Source organism: Xyrauchen texanus, chromosome 3 (assembly GCF_025860055.1).
Source record: "Xyrauchen texanus isolate HMW12.3.18 chromosome 3, RBS_HiC_50CHRs, whole genome shotgun sequence".
NCBI classification, from domain to species: Eukaryota; Metazoa; Chordata; class Actinopteri; order Cypriniformes; family Catostomidae; genus Xyrauchen; species Xyrauchen texanus.
This window is the reverse complement of record NC_068278.1, coordinates 16,174,522-16,193,412: the sequence shown is the minus strand read 5'-3', so window position 1 is coordinate 16,193,412 and position 18,891 is coordinate 16,174,522. Positions and strand designations below refer to the sequence as shown.

The window sequence follows — 18,891 nt, the reverse complement described above, 5'->3', positions numbered from 1 at the left end:
TGCTTGTGGGACAAGTCCAAAAGCAAGACTTCACCCATCTCCCTGTTACCCAAAGCCTCTCAGCTGAGAAACCAGTGGTCCCATTCCCAGCTGAAAAGTCAGTGGAAGCGCTGGAAATGCTGAAGGCGGAGTTTGATGTGCGATTCCGTGAGCTACATGTCCACGCTAAAGAAATCCGCCTTTTTCAGAACCCTTTTGCTGCTGACATTGACGAAGCCCTGCCTTCTTATCAGTTTGAGTTGGCTGAGTTGCAGAACTGAGATGTTCTGAAAGACGAGTTTAAGCCCAACAGTCTCATTGAATTCTATACTGCCCTCCCTAACGAGACCTACCCAAACATCAGAAAGAATGCAATGAAGATGTCCACACTTTTTGGCAGCACGTATATCTGTGAGCAAACCTTTTCACGCATGAAACTGATGAAAAATCCGATGAGATCAAGACTCACTGATGAACATTTGCATCAGTCTTTGAGACTGGCTGTGACAGGAATGGAACCTGACATTGGACTTCTCACCAGCCAGAAACAAGCCCATAGTTCACACTGATTAGCCTAATACGCATGAGTAAGTAAATAATTTGATTTCAATAGCAATGAATATGAAAAAATGTCATTACGATAGTAATAATGCTCTTTTAATAGGCTATATGTCACTTGATATGTATGGTGCATAAATAATAAATTAATCTAGCATTAGGAGGCATAATACTGTAAATCCATTTAAAATCATAATAAAATCTCCACAATAAATCACTCCGGCCCATGCCATTTTCTGTTAGACTACGGCCCTCCATTATAGAAAGGAAAAATGATGTGGCCCTCATAGAAAAAAGTTTGGGGACCCCTGCCATAGAGAATCTATGGGGCATTGCCAAGAGAAAGATGAGAGACATGAGACCAAACAATGCAGAAGAGCTGAAGGCCGCTATTGAAGCATCTTGGTCTTCCATAACACCTCAGCAGTGCCACAGGCTGATAGCATCCATGCCACGCCGCATTGAGGCAGTAATTAATGCAAAAGGGGCCCAAACCAAGTACTGAGTACATATGCATGATTATACTTTTCAGAGGGCCGACATTTCTGTATTTAAAATCCTTTTTTATTGATTTCATGTAATATTCTAATTTTCTGAGATTCTGAATTTGGGGTTTTCATAAGCTGTAAGCCATAATCATCAAAATTATATCAAATAAAGGCTTGAAATATCTTACTTTGCTTGTAATGAGTCTATATAATATATTAGTTTCACCTTTTAAGTTGAATTACTGAAATTAATGAACTTTTGCACGATATTCTAATTTTTCGAGTTTCACCTGTAATTCACAGGGTTAATAAATAACCCTGCCAGGTCCATATTCTATGTCTAGTGCAACTCATTACCCAGCAGTTTATCCACATCAATGATGGCCACATGTAATCAAAATGAATCGGCATAGGCTGTTACAGTACTTTCCAGTCTAATAAACTGCAATATAATATTGTACAGAATAATTGCTGTTAACATGTTTGTATGACGCCAATGTAAAATCAGATTATAATTAACATTAATTTGACTCGCAAGCATTTGACCATAGAATGGTAGTATAGTGTAGTGAATAAAGTACTGTATTGTATTAAAGTTTGTTGACTTTGGGAACATGACGTTTACTTTGTACATGCTTGCAAACATTGATAATCGAGAATTTACCAGTGACCCATTTTTTAGGTGCATTTCAACCAAACGTTTGCCCAGATGTTGAGCTCCACCAGTCACTGTAGTCACTTTATTCTTAAGATCCAAACAGCCAAACACCTGTGAAAGAAACACATCAGTTATAAATGCCATATACACTGCAACATGACAAAAGTACAGGAAAGATTCTTCTGAAATCCACTTGCAGCATAGACTGCTTCATTGATTGTAATTGGGGTGTTATATGAAAACACTGACAGGGAAACAAAGTCTTGCTTTCTTCCAAGGAACACCAAAGAAGAAGCTTAGCAGAATGTCCAAGCTGCTCTTTCCTATACAATGTCAGTGGATGGGGGCTGTCAAGCTCCAAAAAATATCATAACATCATTGTTAAAGTAGTTCATACAAATAATGCACTTTATTTAAACTCTTCTGAAGCCATACAATAACTTTGTTTGAGGGAAGGACTTCAAATTCTTATGCTGAAAATATTGCTTGACAGCTGTGGTCACCATTCACGCTCATTGTATGGAAAAGAGCAGCTTGTACACCAACTCCTTTTGTGTTCAACAAAAGAAATACAAATTAATAAAGAAAATTGCTAATAAACCTATGAGGACATACTTGTACTGTACTTACAAAATAATAATAAAATAATAGTGTCCATACAGCTCTATCTCAACATCTATAATATTAAAATGACATTTCTGTCTGGCTTTTGGGCCAATCATTGCACTGAAACAGCTCCTCTAAAGATTTTAAAGCAAGTTAAGGACTTCGGTTATCTGTCAATCCTAGTTATTTTAGATTTCAGTGCTGCCTTTGACGGAGTTGATCATGACATTCTGCTTGACTGAATGCAGTGCTGGCATATCAGGCCCAGTCTAATGGTTTGGATCCTTCTTCAGGCTTGCACAGCAACTTCAGATCTTCAGTCATTGTGGTTACTAAAAGAAATCAAAGAACACAAAATGTCCCTTCTCTGCTTAGTTAATGTACAGCCATGTAAAAAAAAAAAAGTTAGTAAAATGTCCAATATTGGCATTGAACGTCAGTACAAATGAAATTAAAGTGAACACTGCCAATGCTGAGAGGTTCAGTAGGCCCTATAGGTGTATGTGAATTCTCGGAGGTAATTATCTTTACCATGAGAAACCACATGAGTAGCAGTTTCTCAGAAGCTTTGATTATGGGATAAATGTAGCCCTTAAGGGGGAAAAAAAGAAAAGAAAAGGTGGTGGGTGCCCCCACACATTGAGAAAAGGCTCATGGGGACTTATAGTGAAATAGGGACAATAATTATAGGGTAAAATCTGTCAATTTATGCAATACTTTTGAGAGAGCAAGATGCTTTTTTGACAAATTAAAATCTCATGTATTCTATAAATAAATGCATTTCCATTGTGATTGGACCAGTCAATGTGAGCACTTCAATTTGGGAAAACAAATATTCAACTTAAGGGCGCTGTAAGCATTTATTTTTTTGTTCTAGAATTTCCACAAGATAAGTCATTGGATTAGCCTTACACCCTTTTCCCAAAACCCACACACCAAAGATACCAAATTACATTTGGGACTGACATTTAGCAGAAAAAGTGGTCAAAAACAACAGCTGCAAAATAGCGCTCTCAACTGACAACTGTTATGAGCTGTTTTATGCTATTTTTATATGTATCCATTTAAATGTAATAACAAATTTCCATCTCATTGAATTGAATAGTCTTGAAGAAAATGTCATTAATAAAACTTGCATTTTTTTTTTTACAGATTTATACATTTTATTTGGTTAAGGCAATTCAATTAGATGGAAATTTGTTATTAAATTGAAACGGATACATCTTAAAAATAGGCAAAAATATCTTTTAGGTTTGAGTGTACCTTTCCATGAAAAAAAATAACTTACTGCTCCTTTAAGAAAAACAATGCTTTACCGGGGCCTTTCTGCTACAAGCTTATTTATTTATTTACCCCAAATACTATCCCCTAATTTTTTGGCAGCTATTGAAAAAACGTCAATTAAATCACCTTAACCAATACAAAATATTACAAATAACTATTTTGTGTCAAAATAAATGTTATCATTTTAGTGATTTTCTTTCGCAACATTTTAGAACTTATTAAACGATTTATCAAATTACTTTAAAATTAACCTTTGGAAATAGCAGGTATTTTTTGGAGAAACTAAAATGCCTTTTAGCAGAAGTCATTAACACAAGACTCAGAAGTTATCACTGATGTACTGTAATCCAGGCGTCGTTCACGCACGCGCTGTTTGCACACGCAGACCTCGCGCTCTACATTTCCCTCGTTCGCGCCAATAATATAATCAACCGATTCCGTCAAAAGTCGCTTAGAAATGAAGTATGACAACTAAACAGTTGACATGTCTTGAACAAGTATCGACTGAACAAGCGTTTTTCGGTCAACAATTTTCGCTTCGTTGACGTTCATTTAATACAGGAAAATTCTGGTGAGCAAACGGCTTGGTTGCGAATTAATGACCATAACATACAAACTCATTATAGAAACCTCTTTCCATTTTCATCATTTTGAGTTGTATTTTATGAAATTTTTAGAGACGTGAGTGGACAAAAATAACCTAAATTCACATTTGAGTCAATTTATATTTTTAATGAGAAAACAGTTCAGCAACTGACAACTGATATGATTAACGAATTTTTAACGAATTATAAAGTTACAAATTATCTCTCACTTTCCCATAATAATATTGTTTAATTTCTTCACAATTAGACACTCAGTAGTGAGTGAATTTGTCAAGATGAGCAGACCAACAGCAGGTAGGCCTAATATCTCACTGTTACTTAACAACTCTCCAGTTGAGAAACACTGATCTAAATATGATTTAGTCATTTGTACATTTTGATTCATGTTGCTGGAGCTTGCAATCAAAGCAGAGTTTTGTCTTTCTGTAGGCTGTCTCTCTGTGCCTCTGTTTAATCAAAGGAAGAGAAGCAGGCTGCCTTTGACATCTAATCCCTCTGAGAGTGAACACTTTTCTGCCAATTACTGCAACAAGATACAAACCTTCTCATCCTCTTCTGGTCCAGCTAGTATGTGTTTCCTTTGCATTAGGGATGGGCGATACCACTTATTTTCTTTTCAATCCGATACCAATCATTTTAAGTCCAATATCGTCGATACCAATACCGATACTTCTATTAAATGTATTTTTTTTGGCGATTACTTGGGATAAATTTGGTAATTTAAAATATTTTTTTAGACATTATTCAAGTCATTATTTTTTAGCCTAAACAGAAAATTATTAGACTTCTGTTTTGTTTACCCTTACAAAAATTAACCATTTCACAGATGGTTAACTATATAACTATGGTAACTATAGTTCAATCATGGTATTTAGTTAAACCATAGTTACCACACAATTAACCATGGTTACTACTACAATATTACTGTAGTAAAACAATGGGTTGAAATCTTAGTACATTAAGCCATGATAAACAGTTTTCTATGTGGGGAAAATGCTTGAAAAGTTGAAGAGCCCTTCTGTATAAAACTCCAAGTTTAACAAAAACAGTCTCACAGTATAGTTGATTTACCCCCCCAAAAATGACGATTAATACTTATAAGGAGAGTACCTGCCCTTTTTTTCTTCCACTTCAAGCACTGGTATCTGATGCTAAATAAATTACTGGATGCTAAAAAAAAATGTTTTCTCCTGATTCACCAAAGAACATTAGGTAACACACTGTAGTATAAAGTATTTTTAAGGTTCAGATCAGGTAGAAGTAGCTCCTCAATGTTACAATTGCACATTTTCACTTTTTGAAATGTACAGAACACAATCAATAGACAGATTGTTTATCATATTTACCAGTCATACGTGTTTTCTAAAGTATCCTTGGGTTTCTTTTTGGTTTATCTTTAGATCAGAGTGGTCTGTGGAACCAGCGAACCTGTCTTTCTTCACAGCAAGCCAATATGAGACCTGCTGCTTCAGAAGGACGAGGATACGCACCTTTACCTCACCCAAAAAAGCCTGCCTATTCCTGGTACTTAACTCTATGAAACTAGACCACCTAACCAGAATAGTCTTGGAAGGTTGTCATTTGCTGTACCTCAATTGTTAATCAATTGTTTTTGAAAGATTGGAAAAATCATTGCCTCACGTAGTTTAAAATAGGCATGTGGTGGTAAATTATTTTTAACCTCACAATAATTGCTGAATTATCACAGTATTGAATTACTTTACAAAGACAGATTGAAAGATATTTTATTTTTGATTTGAAAAGTCAAAAGTTTAAATCAATGCATCTATAACAGACTTTACTGTTAATGTTCAGTGCAATTTTAGCATCAATCTAATTTACTGTCTCAGTTATGGGCCAATTTTAAAGCATTTTTAGTTATTATTTAGGTATTATAGGCCTATTATAACATAATATCTTAAACATTCTGGTTTAATAATAATAATAATTCCTTTATTTTATATAGTGCCTTTCTTCAAACTCAAGGTTGCTTTACAGGATGAGAGTAAACAAAAAGAGTCAGAGAAGCATATGTCAAAGAAATATGTTTTGAGATTTATTTTGAAATCATTTATTGTGTGATCACGGAGAGACTTGGAGGTGAGGAGGTAGCTTGAGACGGACTGCCACAGGACTAATTACCTTGGTGATGGGAAAAGGTCAGATGAATTTGGGACCCAGCTTACTTCAGGGGAGACAGAGTGGAATGTCCTAGGAGGACAGCCAAACCCTCTGCCCACACATGAAAGCCGGGGTTTAGACTGGCATCGATCCGCTGACCTCTTAACATGAGCACCAGTTTGTAGCAGGGTTTCTCTGGCAGCTTTCCAGGTGTGACGGCACATCTGTGAAAAGGCGTGGGCAGATGGGAAAAAGTTGTGAGCATACTCGACCCAAGCTAAGTTCTTTCTCCAAGAAGAAGGGTTTCGGGAGGCCAAACAGTGCAGTATCTTCTCCAGTTGTTGGTTAGCTCGCTCTGCCTGCCCATTAGTCTGGAGATGAAACCCAGAGGACAAACTTACTGTAGCCCCCAGCTGTCGGCAGAAATCTGCCCAGAAACGTGACACAAACTGGGGGCCTCTGTCAGAAAGCACATCCACTGGAATATGGAAGACATGATTAATGACCGCTACCCTGTCTCCCGCGCTGACGATAATTTTGTTAGTGGAATAAAATGAGCCACATTCGAGAACCGGTCCACTACAGTCAAAACGACTGTGTTGCCATGGGAGGGGGGAGACCAGTAACAAAGTTTATGGCTATGTATGACTAGGGTCTCAAAGGGACTGACAGCGCTTGGAGGAGCCCAGCCAGGGGTCCTACTAGCCGCACAAATGGGACATGCAGCGACGAACTGATGAATGTCCCACGCAAGTGATGGCCACCAAAAATGCTGCCAATAAGCGTCTGCCTCTGGGTGGCAGAGGATGTTGTACGAATTATCCCACAGTTTGCAGGGTCTAAGTGTGCTGTAATTCTTCTCCACGAAGAAGAACCCAGCCCCTGCGGGTGCAGAGGAATAGTGGAGGAGACTGGTTGCTAAAGAATCATTAATATACCTGTTCATGGCCTCCCTCTCAGGGCCCAAGAGCCAATTCAACTGTCCTCGAGTAGGAGAGGTGCCAGGACGCAATTGAATAGCACAGTCGTACAGGCGATGAAGAGAAAGGGTAGAGGCACAGGATCGACTGAATACTGCCCTCAAGTCATGATACTCCTGCTGAACACCCGAAACATCTGCTGGCATCGAAACACAAGACTGGACAGGGGAGTCAGCAGAGACAATAAGACAATATGAAGAACAGAAAGAGCTCCAAGACAAAACAGAGATGGTTGACCAATCTGTTTGAGGGTTATGTGTTACCAACCACAGGTGCCCCAGCACCAAAGGGTAATATGAGATTGGATGAAGCGGAAGGACAGCTGCTCAGAATGGTTCCCGGAGACCATGGTGACATGTCTAGTGGCATGTGTGAAGACTGACAAGGGTGTACCACTAAGTGTGTGGGCTGTGATGGGTTCCTTCAGTCAGCGTATGGGAAGTCGCCACCTTAAAGCCAAATCCGAGTCGAAATAGTTCCCCTCGGCAGCGGAATCCACCAGAGCCAAGATAATATCGGTAACGCTCAGTTTTTCGGTGAATTATGGTGTTTATTCCTCCTGGGAAGTTTGTACGTACAATGTCGGAAATCATAAATACTATGTGATGTAAGTTCAAGTGGATTTTGCTGGAAAGAACACACTCATTTTGCAATTTCATATTTCTTCCTCCGTTTTTACCTACTACTGATGGCAGGATGCTTTTTTAGCACCAATCCAACAAAACGAAGAGCAAAGCCTTACATTAAGTGTGTAATGAATGCTTTTTCTACCTATTTTATCATTCTTGTGTGTTCACACATAATGATGAAAAATGGAGTTATGTTGCAAACGCATGTTGCTGAATAAACCAGTTTAATGAGTCTTAATTTCTGGCCAGATTTATTTTTATTCTTCATTAAGAAAATTTATACAAACTGAAAATCCTTAAATAAAACTGAATTATTACCAATAACAATTTGACTTAATTCGACACGCCCCCAACACGGAAAGACGGGGCTTAAAGAAAATCCAGAGTTCCCCTTCTGTTACTCACTTGACGATGTAGTGACACTAGGGGTCTCTCTTGAGAGCCTCGGTTACCTCTTATCTTTGAGAAAAGGACAATGAGAATTGGCGAACAGAATTTGCATGCCCCTCCCCCGGGTATAAAAGGAGGGAAGCGTGCATCTGTTCAGACAGATGTTTTCTTCGGTGCTGAGCGGTTGTGTTTCAGCGAGCTGAATAAATCCACTGCTGTTCCACTAACATCTACAAGATTTGCTGTTGGAGATACAACGCAAATCAACAGCTTTTCTATTCTCTGCACCCCAGTACAGTCTACGCCCCTGGGCGCTTCGACAGCCACCTAAAAGAGTTTTATTTCTCTAAAAGAGCATTCCTGGATGCGGTCGTTACCTCTTCGCTTCAGACAGCCACGGGCGCTGCCTTGCGTGTTTTGGCAGAGAACACACTGAGGCAGCGTTCGCGGATGGTTCATGTTCTTATTGCTCTGCTTGCCCGGGCTGCCGCAAGTGTTGGGCTGGACTGGAACCCTCCTTCCTCCCCTCAGCCCTCGCGACTAGACGATTGGGTCTTGGGCACGGGGCGCTGCTCACAGCCACATTAATGGTGATCAGACACCGAGCACACTCTACAGGTGTATGCATCCTCGTGGGCACTGGCCATGGCACCTCCAGCAGACATCTGCAGAGCGGCAGGCTGGGCAACAACCAATACCTTTGCAAGGTCTTACAATCTCCTGGTTGAGCCGGTTTTGTCCTGTGTTTTGACAGGTCCGAACATGTAGAATTCGGTAATACAGTGACAACAGCTGGCCGAGTGTTTCGCTTGCGCATAGCACTTTTCCCATGTGCTCTACTACCCAATTCGAGTTCACAAGTCATGGACCCTGGGTGTCCTTCCTCCCTAGCCCTCTGGCTCCGAACTCAGCGGAGGAAGTTCGCAGCCACACCCACCTCAGGCACTGACTTGCCTGCGCTGGAATAGGTGCTCCACAGGTTCTGATTATTCCTATGTCTCCTGTGATGTATTTTCCACGGTACGGTCCCCCTGTCGGCGGATTCGCGTCTCCCTTGGTCAGAGCTCTCTCTGTCCCCCGGTCGCTGTGTTTGTAGAGCTCCTCCCTGTAGAGGCAGGACCTACCACCATATGACGTCTCTTGGGGCGTTGGGGAAGGTTACATGCAGTCTGATTCACCTGCTATTTTCGCACGCAACAGCTTGCTTGCACCTGCATCAGCAGTCCACGTAACCCGTTTAGTGTTGTGCTGTTTTTAAATAGGGATCCCAAGTGTCACTACATCGACACAACTTCGAGTGAATGACAGATGGGGAACACCTCGGTTACTGTCGTAACCTCCGTTCCCTGATGGAGGGAATGAGACGTTTTGTCCCTCTTGCCACATCACTGTACTAAGCCGCTGAAATAACCAGGACCTTACTCTTGGCTCCTCAGCTCTGAACACATGCACGCTTCCCTCCTTTTATACCCGTATATGCAGGGAAGGGGCATGCAAATTCTTTTCGCCAATTTTCATTGGCCTTCTCTCAAAGACAAGTGGTAACCGAGGCTCAAGAGAGACCCCTAGTGCCTCTACATCGACACAACGTCTCGTTCCCTACAGTAGGGTTACTACAGTATCCGAGACTTTCCCACTTGTAATTACAATTTTGCGGTGGTGTTCATGTGTGCTTAACTCGTAAAAACAATTCCAACATGACTTGAATGCACCATTAGTCCATTAAATAGCCATATACTTTTGGAACACTAAAAATGTGCAAAAAAGTAAAAAATATGTAGATCATTAATTCAAAAATTAAGGATATAATGTATTTCCCGTCTGATCTGAACCTCATTACCTTCGTTGGTGCAACATAATTTAAATAACTTGATACAGTATTTTAAGTAATATTTCAGAATTTAACAAAACTAGTTAGTTTAAATGTTACCACAAATTTTTAGGTTACCCAACAAAACATTTCAACAGTGTATTTTGTGTGTATTTGTCACCATTTGACTACCAGGTCACAAACAGGTCAGCAAAGGCCTCCAATGAGACATGATTCCATGCCAACAGTTGGATCTCATGTTCATGGTGGCTTTCCAAGCAGCAGCTCAACCTCACTGGGCAAGCCCAGATGGTCTAGCGGCTTCCAGAACCAAATTCAACAGTCATTTATCAAGCCAACAAATTCCCCCAGAATGCCTTACCATCCTCAGCAGTGTTCCCCTGCAGCAGTATGCACTGGTGGCCCTTACCTTCCTCAGCAGTGTTCCCCTGCAGCAGTAAGCACTGGTGGCCCTTACCTTCCTCAGCAGTGTTCCCTTGCAACAGTAAGCACTGGTGGCCCTTACCGTCCTCAGCAGTGTTCCCCTGCAGCAGTAAGCACTGGTGGCCCTTACCGTCCTCAGCAGTGTTCCCCTGCAGCAGTAAGCACTGGTGGCCCTTACCATCCTCAGCAGTGTTCCCCTGCAGCAGTAAGCACTGGTGGCCCTTACCGTCCTCAGCAGTGTTCCCCTGCAGCAGTAAGCACTGTTGGCCCTGGAGCTCAGAGTCAGAGCACAAAGTGGAACTTCAGATGTGCCGGACAATCAGGCAGTGGAATGCGGGCAAAAGAAAACACCTCAAGTGAGCGGATCCCCACTCAGCAACAGGTGTGCCGATCTGTGTCTATAATCTTGATTTCCTTATTAAACATAACCAAGGTAAATGGGTTAGTTCACCTAAAAATACAAAATCATAAAGCTGTTATTTTCCAAACATTTTAAGCAGACAGTGACCAGAGGGCAGCATTAGTAATTGTAATATTGGTGGGGGCAACAAATGTCTTTTTTTTTACACTTTTCTTCATAACTTCATAACATACATGCCCCTAATAACTCCTTGAAATCTACCAGCCATCTTTTGGTATAAATAACATATGTATTACATATGTGTTATCTGTAATAGTAAACTCACTTTTATAGTGCAAAATCAAGTGTTTTGTTGAAAATTTCGCACAAAGTGAAACAATTGCTCTTATTATACTCAAGCAAATCTTTAAAAATTTTTGTCAAGTAACCTGAAAAACTTGTTCATGTAATAACATCTAAATTAATGTAAATGCTTTAGTTGGACCGAAATCGTACCAGTCTGAAATCGGACTAACTGACACCACAGCTGAAATTGGGTATGACAGCCCCTAGTCAATGTCTCTGTTTGTTGTATGTAAAGTCGTTTGGACATTCGGCTTAATATCATCTTTTGTGTTCCACTTGCAATTACTGTTTCTTCCACGACATCGAGTGTGACATGAGGGTGAGTAAATAATGACTGAAGTTTTATTTTTGGGTGAACTAACTCTTTAAAGGAATATTTCAGGTTCAATACAAGTTAAGTTCATTCGACAGCATTTGTGGCATAGTGTTGATTACCACAAAAATAAAGTTTTACTTGCCCCTCCTTTTCTTAAAATTTAAAAGCAAAATTGTGGGTTACAGATAGGCACCTACAATGGAAGTGAATGGGGGCCAATCAATAAACATAAAAATACACACCTTTCACAAGTAAAGCCACACGACATAAACAATATGTGTGTTGACATGATTTTAGTGTGATAAAATCACTTACTAATCTTTTCTGTGTTGTTATATGAAATTGTATAACTTTGTTACCATGATGAAATAATATCAACAAACCCTAACACCCTAGAATGACTAAAAATGACAAATAATCCACAGTTTTCCTGAGCAGCCACTGGGTGGCGCCTTGGATGATTCTAATTGCCTGTTTTCTGTTTCTGGTCTTGAGACGCAATGTAAAAATAACTGAAACGAGTGATTCACATGGAGAACAACAACCATGTATGTGTTATTTGGAGTGAAAATTTATTTCACTCTCAACATGTGCAAGTAGTGAATGATATCTCCTTGGAAAAAACTGTCAGCTTGACTCCTTGAAGTATTGGCACTATAGAGCCACATGTTGTTTTGACAATTACTACAAATGTAATACTTTACCCGATAAGAATATACTCCGATGCAGGTGTATTGGAGACTGGAAATTGAAAGCAGGTGGATCGTGGAAAATTTCCCCGTTCAGGAAAAAGGTGGATACCTGAGTTTTAACAGAAGAATGAATGTAAGTGCTTTTATAAAATTATAAGCCTCACATTTTTGCCTATAAACCCTCCAAAAATTGGCCCCATTTACTTGCCTCACTGTAACCTCGGTTTTCTGCTTTTTTTTTTTTTTAAAGAAAAGGAGGTATGAGTCAAAATTAATATTTGTGGAAATCAACATTATGCCACAAATGCTGTTTATTGAGCTTAACTGGTATTAAATGTGGAATATTCCTTTAAGATGTACATGCACAATATACTGCATCAGACGTTATCTCCTTCCTAATAAGCAGTCATAATTATCTCTATGAGTACTAAGCTAACCTTCCCTTCTGTTGGAAGCCACAACGTGAGACATCCATGCGTATCCTTACTGCTGTTATTGAAGGCATGAAGCACTGGAGCAAGTACAAGAACAAAGTACCAATAATATTTGAGATCTTTGGTGAGTGGACTGTATCACACAGATGAGAGGTGCCATCTCTTTCATTACTAATTTCTAACAGTACTGTCTCTGCTCACAGCCACACTTGACTCTGCAGTTACAGTGGGAGAGCACGGAGCAAAGACATTTTCCATGAGAGATGGTAAACATGTGATCCAGTGTCTCTACTATGAAAATGTAAGTTGGAGAATAGCATTTTGATGATCTTCCTTGTCAACCCAACATAAAATCAAAATGTACCCTCTTAATTAACACACATTCATCTTCTGTGCATATTATTATATTTGTTAATGATATAATTATATATAATTATAGAGTTGTTAGTAGAAAGACAAAAAACTAAAAAATGTAATGACTAGCTCCACTTGACATCAGCTAGGTCTTATAGGCTATTGTTTATTGTTAACCAACATCCAGGTTGTGACTACAGCTGAAGGTAATGCAGCCTTTCAAAACATTTTGCCAATAGTTTATGCAATAATTATATTGTGCTGGTTAAGTTTAATGTAATAAAGGTTATGGTAATAATAGCAAATAAAATTAGCCTGTTTACTTGCACACCAATAAATACACTGATAACCTTAAAAACTCAGCTTATTTAAAAAAAATCTGGCAAGAAATCCGTGTTTACATGACATTTGAAATAATCGCGTTATTCTCTAATTTTGACATAAAACTGTGAAGTGCTCAACACGTGCACTTATTAGATGAGCTGGTAAGAACACCGGGTAAGGTGTGTACATGGCACGAGAAATCGGCATAATGGGCAAAAATCTACACGTTGATCGGGTTATTCATAAGCCGTTTATGGCCTTTAAATGGCCAACAAAAGATGCATGTCACCCTCAGCTTCCAACTCCCAGTGAAGCCTCTTCAAATGTGTTCGCCTGTGAAATCGAATACCCTGCTGACCTCATCGTGATTCCATTAGGTGTGTTAGACTTCATTCAGCGCTGCGTAGACCGGTTGCCGCCGGTGTCGTGATCAAATGGGTCTGCCCATGAAATCAAGTCTCCATCTGACATCATAGCAGTTCCATTTGCTTATACAAGAATTCTACAAAATCCTTTAATGATGTATGTCACTACATTTAATGACTTTTAAATCATATGTCACACATAATTGCAGGGGCTAAAAACAAAATGTTTTTAATTTTGGTTCGTTCTGAGCAAAAACTGTAATTTTTTGTCTGGTTCAGAAGTTCCGCAGCTTCCTTTCAAAAAGGTTACCGTTAGAACAAAATAAAACAGTTAATAATGTTATTTTTAAGGGGTGTGTGAAATACCACTAGCAGTGTTGCCAGCTCTTGCAAGAGAAACATGCAACCTGGTCTGGAAAAACAAGCCCAAAATAATCCACTTGCCTAACCAAAATAAGCAAAAATAAGCAATTTTTTCCTATGTGGTTGATTTATTGGCATAGAAAGCATAACAAGCAGTTAATTACAGATCTGCTTCTCAGTCGAAACCTGGCAGCATCAAATCCGTATTATTGCATTATATCTAACAATAATTCAGCGAAAAGACTTGAAAACAACTGAGAAAAATGCTTTTTACCTCTAATAATATTTTCCTTGTATCTGGATTAGCCGTGCATGTACAGTATATGTAGTAATTATACATAGTTGTTAAAAAGGTCTTCATTCAGAGAATGCAACATCCACAATGGGCAATTAGGCAAAGAAATGTGTGATGCAGCAGTTTCTTTCAGAATCAAAGCAAATGTTACATTTTTTCAAGCAACACGAAGTGATGTAGTTCCAAAAATGTACTGTGATAAACCCTTTGACATTTAGTTTCATGATAAAAAATTGGAACACAATTAACTGGTTATAACTGGTTACCAGTATTTAAAAATAACGGTTTCACACTGGAACAATTGAAAATCACTTTGTTCCGGTTTTCGGTTATGTTCTGCTAAATATTTCATTCGTTTTGGTTTACATTTTCATTCCTTTAACCGTTTTTTTATTCCCTGCATAATAGTATTTAACCAAAGCTATTCACCTTACATGCTAGAGCATGCAGCCATCTTGAAAAGTTTGTCTTTGAACTTCTGGTCTAGGGGCTATAGAGATCTATAGTGTTGATGTCAAAGTGTAATTAGCTAATGAAGTGAATTTATAGGTTATAGAGTTGCCAAAATTATCATGAGTATTTTAAAGTGTTCAGAGAATGTAATAACTGGAAGTAGAGCGGGGAGATTTTAAAATAGGAGTACTTCATTCATAAATTCACAAGATCTTTCCTTCATGCTGTGGACATACTGATGTGCCTCTGTGCTCATGAAATTCCAAGAGAAAACACAAAGTCAGTTAAGGTAAGCAGATTTTTTGGGTGTTAAACTGGGAAGGGGGAGGGGTGCTACTATATTTATATGCACACATATAAACACACAGAAACATGTGAAGGTGTACATTTAATTTATATTCCCTTTACAACTGTTTTAATCACATTTAAGACTTTAAAAATGTGGTGTGATAAATTTTAAAAAGTACAAATGCAATGTCATGAACTTTCATGTGAAATAATACAAGCTGTCACTGTTTGAAATGTCATGTCAACTACACATTTTAACAAATTATTAACAAGTTGAAACCTTTACAGTGACAGGAAAAAACCCTTTTCTCCCCAACTTTGCATGCCCAATTCCCAATGCGCTCTAAAGGCGGGTGCACACAATTTTGGCCACTATTCTGCCGTCTGAGAAATTTTGTGAATCCTAAAGTATTTCTCTCGTCGCAGGGCAAAATCAGCAATCTTTCGCCATTTCGCTTCTATTCCGCAACCCTCCCGTAACTTGAGTCACTTTCACTGATCGGGACGATTGGGACCACAGTCGGCTATGATGTATATTGTGCAGTTTGACATAACGTCGCACAGTGTGCCATGGTGAAATCAATGCGTTCATATCGTACAGTCTGACAAGCAACAATCTTAAAGGACTATTACAAATAATACAGTGTGCACCCGCCTTAAGTCCTTGTGGTAGCGTAGGCTTGCCTCAATCTAGGTGGCAGAGGATGAATCTCAGTTGCCTCCGTGTCTGAGACATCAATCCACACATCTTATCACATAGACCTAGCGCGTGTGGAGGCTTCATGCTGTCCTACGCAGCATCCACACGCCCCACCAAGAGCGAGAACCCCATTTGAGCGACCACGAGGAAGATAAACCAATGTGACTCCCACCCTGGTAACCAGGCCAATTGGTTGCTTAGGAAGTCTGACTGGAGTCACTCAGCACACCCTGGATTCGAACTTGCGACTCCAGGTGTGGTAGTCAGCGTCTTTACTTCCTGAGCTACCCCCTGCCCCCCTCCGCCAACTAGCATTTTCATGTAGTAAAGGGGTGGTGTAGACTCACATCATATACTTTTGGTGAAAAATACTTTCTGTTCTTCCACAAATAATTAATTTTGATCGACTCTTTTCGTTAGCTGCAATGTAAACCGGAGGTTAAGAGACAAAACACCAAAGCACTGAAAAAGGGCAGGGCTGAATAAGGTAAATAGATTGTGAAATTAAACATTTCTTGTTTTGTGTGTTATTTGGTTAGCTTACATTTAGCAAGAAAACAGCCACAAAAGTACTGCTATAGAATTACGGAATATCAGCATTACAAAATGTATTACATATAAGATTGTAATGTGTGTAAATACGGTAAGCACACCAGCAGTAACCCAAAATCATAGGGCTTTATGACTACAGACCTGTCACTCTTACTTCTTTGGTCATGACGTCGTTTGAGAGACTGGTTTTGGCTTACCTGAAGGACATCACTTGACCTCTGCTGGACCCCTACTGGACCCCCTTCAGTTTGGTTACAAAGCAAACAGGTTTGTGGATGATGTTGTCAGTATGGGACTGCATTAAGTCCTGCAACATCTCGACAGACCTGGGACTTATGCAAGGATCCTATTTGTGGACTTCAGTTCAGCCTTCAATACCATTATGCCTGATCTTCCCTCAACCACACTTACACAGCTCTCTGTGCCGACCCCAATCTGTTGATGGATCACCAGCTTTCTGACAGATAGGCAGCAGCTAGTGAGACTAGGAAACTCACATATAGAACCCTCACTAATAGCACTGGTGCTCCTCAGGGATGTGTTCTCTCTCCACTGCTCTTCTCCCTGTACACGAATGACTGCACTGTCAAGCTCCTGAAGTTTGCTGACGACACCACGGTCATCTGCCTAAACCGCGACGGTGACAAGTCTGGATACAGATGGGAGGTTGATCAGCTGGCTGTCTGGTGCAGTCACAACCTTGAGCTGAACATGCTCAAAACAGTGGAAATGGTAGTGGACTTAAGGAGAAGACCTAGGTAGAATCAATCTGGACCCCTCACACCCTACCCAATCCCTCTTTGAAAACAGTTTTTACCCTCAGGCCATTTTCCTCATGAACAATTAATCTGCCTCAGGACTTCCCCATAGTGCAATCATGTAGATACATATCACATGTAAATGTGTAAATTCACATATTTAATTCAATAACTGTACATACATCTACCTTGCACATATATTACCACTTGCACATGTACATATACCATTCTGTTATATGTCCTATTATTTGTATGTCTTGTTTTATATTCTGTATCTCACTGTAATGTTCTGTGTGCACTTGTTTCTCCTATCATCAAAAAAAATTCCTTGTGTACGTGAGAACACTTGGCAATAAAGCTCATTCTGATTCTGATTTTAATTCTGAGGGAACAGCTGTCAATTCTGTGTAGCTTAAATATATATTTATATATATTACCCAGAAATTCTATTTGTGCTGAGCAGATTTGTGTGACTTTCCTGAAACATCTCTTTAATGCATGAATGTTTTTGTTTTTAAGAAATATTTTCATTTTATATGTAAAGCCAGAGTCAGGCTATTTTCACATATATAGTGCTTTTTACAGTTACAAAGAATAGGTTTTTGATCAGGCATTACAAACGGTTATTCCCTGGGGACTTGATTTCACAGGCGGCCTAATTTCATTATGACACCTATTTTAGAAGGGGTGTAGTCCTCCACAAAACTGTCCAAAAATATGTTTAGGTCTGGATCCATTATGGTATACGGAACATCCACTTTTCATGATGCAGTTCATTCTCGATGGATAAATCCCACCTAACATTTAAATTGAATATATCCTGTTTTACTTGGAAATTGGAAATTCACATTAATAATAATAGTAGTAATAGTAATAGTAAAATGGCTTGCGAATACCAATATGTGTCATGACGTACACTAAAATAATATATATATATTATTTGAAAGTAAAAATCATTTAAATTTAGACAAAATTTTAAGCTCTTCTTACACCAATGTTACTCTGATAAACATTCCCTTTCAGCGCTCTTAATATAATTATATGCACATACTGTAGGTGGTAATAATGATCCAAAATTGCCTTTTTACCTCTTTATAAAACGATTAAGAAGCAGACCTGCCCACATTCCTCTAGTTGGCTCGGATCAGAGATGACACATTAAAGATTGAAGATGCTCTCACTGGGTTAAGACTTACACCCACTTCCTTCCCACTTTCTGCTTTACTCTTCCTGTAGATTAGTCAGAATTTTCTGTAATATCCTCCACCAACTGCACATTGTTATGTGATGTTGGCAGTGGTGGAGAAACCATAAGCATATCAATTCAGAGAGATAAAGTGATTGCTCATCTGTTTTATAGGTGCAGGCACTGCCCAGACTGATAAGGGGTCAGGTGCATCGCTGCGTTGGGAACTACGATAGGGATAAGGACACAATGACATGTGTGTCAGTCCGAGCGGCCTCACTGTCAGAGCAAAGGAATGCCCAGGAGGCTGTGAAAGCATCAGACGTGGAGATGAGGAATGCCGTACTGATGTTCACTGAAATCTGATATAGATCTGGATAGAACGAGGAGCAGGAAAAAGATTAAACTAGTGATGCTAAACTTTGATGTAGCATTATACTGAAGTTCGTTTGGTTTTGTCTTGGTTGTGAATGAGTTCAGAGATGACATGTAAAGCTGGAGATTTTGATTTCATAGCTGATAAATGAATGTTACTTTGCATTGTAGTTATGAG

General features: G+C 39.4%; 1 protein-coding gene across 1 annotated transcript; it reads left to right on the top strand.

The window, feature by feature from the left end:
• Positions 1-4,561: 4,561 nt before the first annotated feature.
• On the top strand, positions 4,562-18,858 carry LOC127624254 (spermatogenesis-associated protein 22). Its single transcript, XM_052098995.1, has 6 exons — positions 4,562-4,679; positions 5,579-5,702; positions 10,304-10,934; positions 12,722-12,824; positions 12,904-13,001; positions 18,513-18,858. The coding sequence occupies exons 1-6, from the start codon at positions 4,562-4,564 to the stop codon at positions 18,702-18,704; spliced, it is 1,266 nt and encodes a 421-aa protein (XP_051954955.1). The 3' UTR covers positions 18,705-18,858.
• The last annotated feature ends 33 nt before the right edge of the window (positions 18,859-18,891 follow it).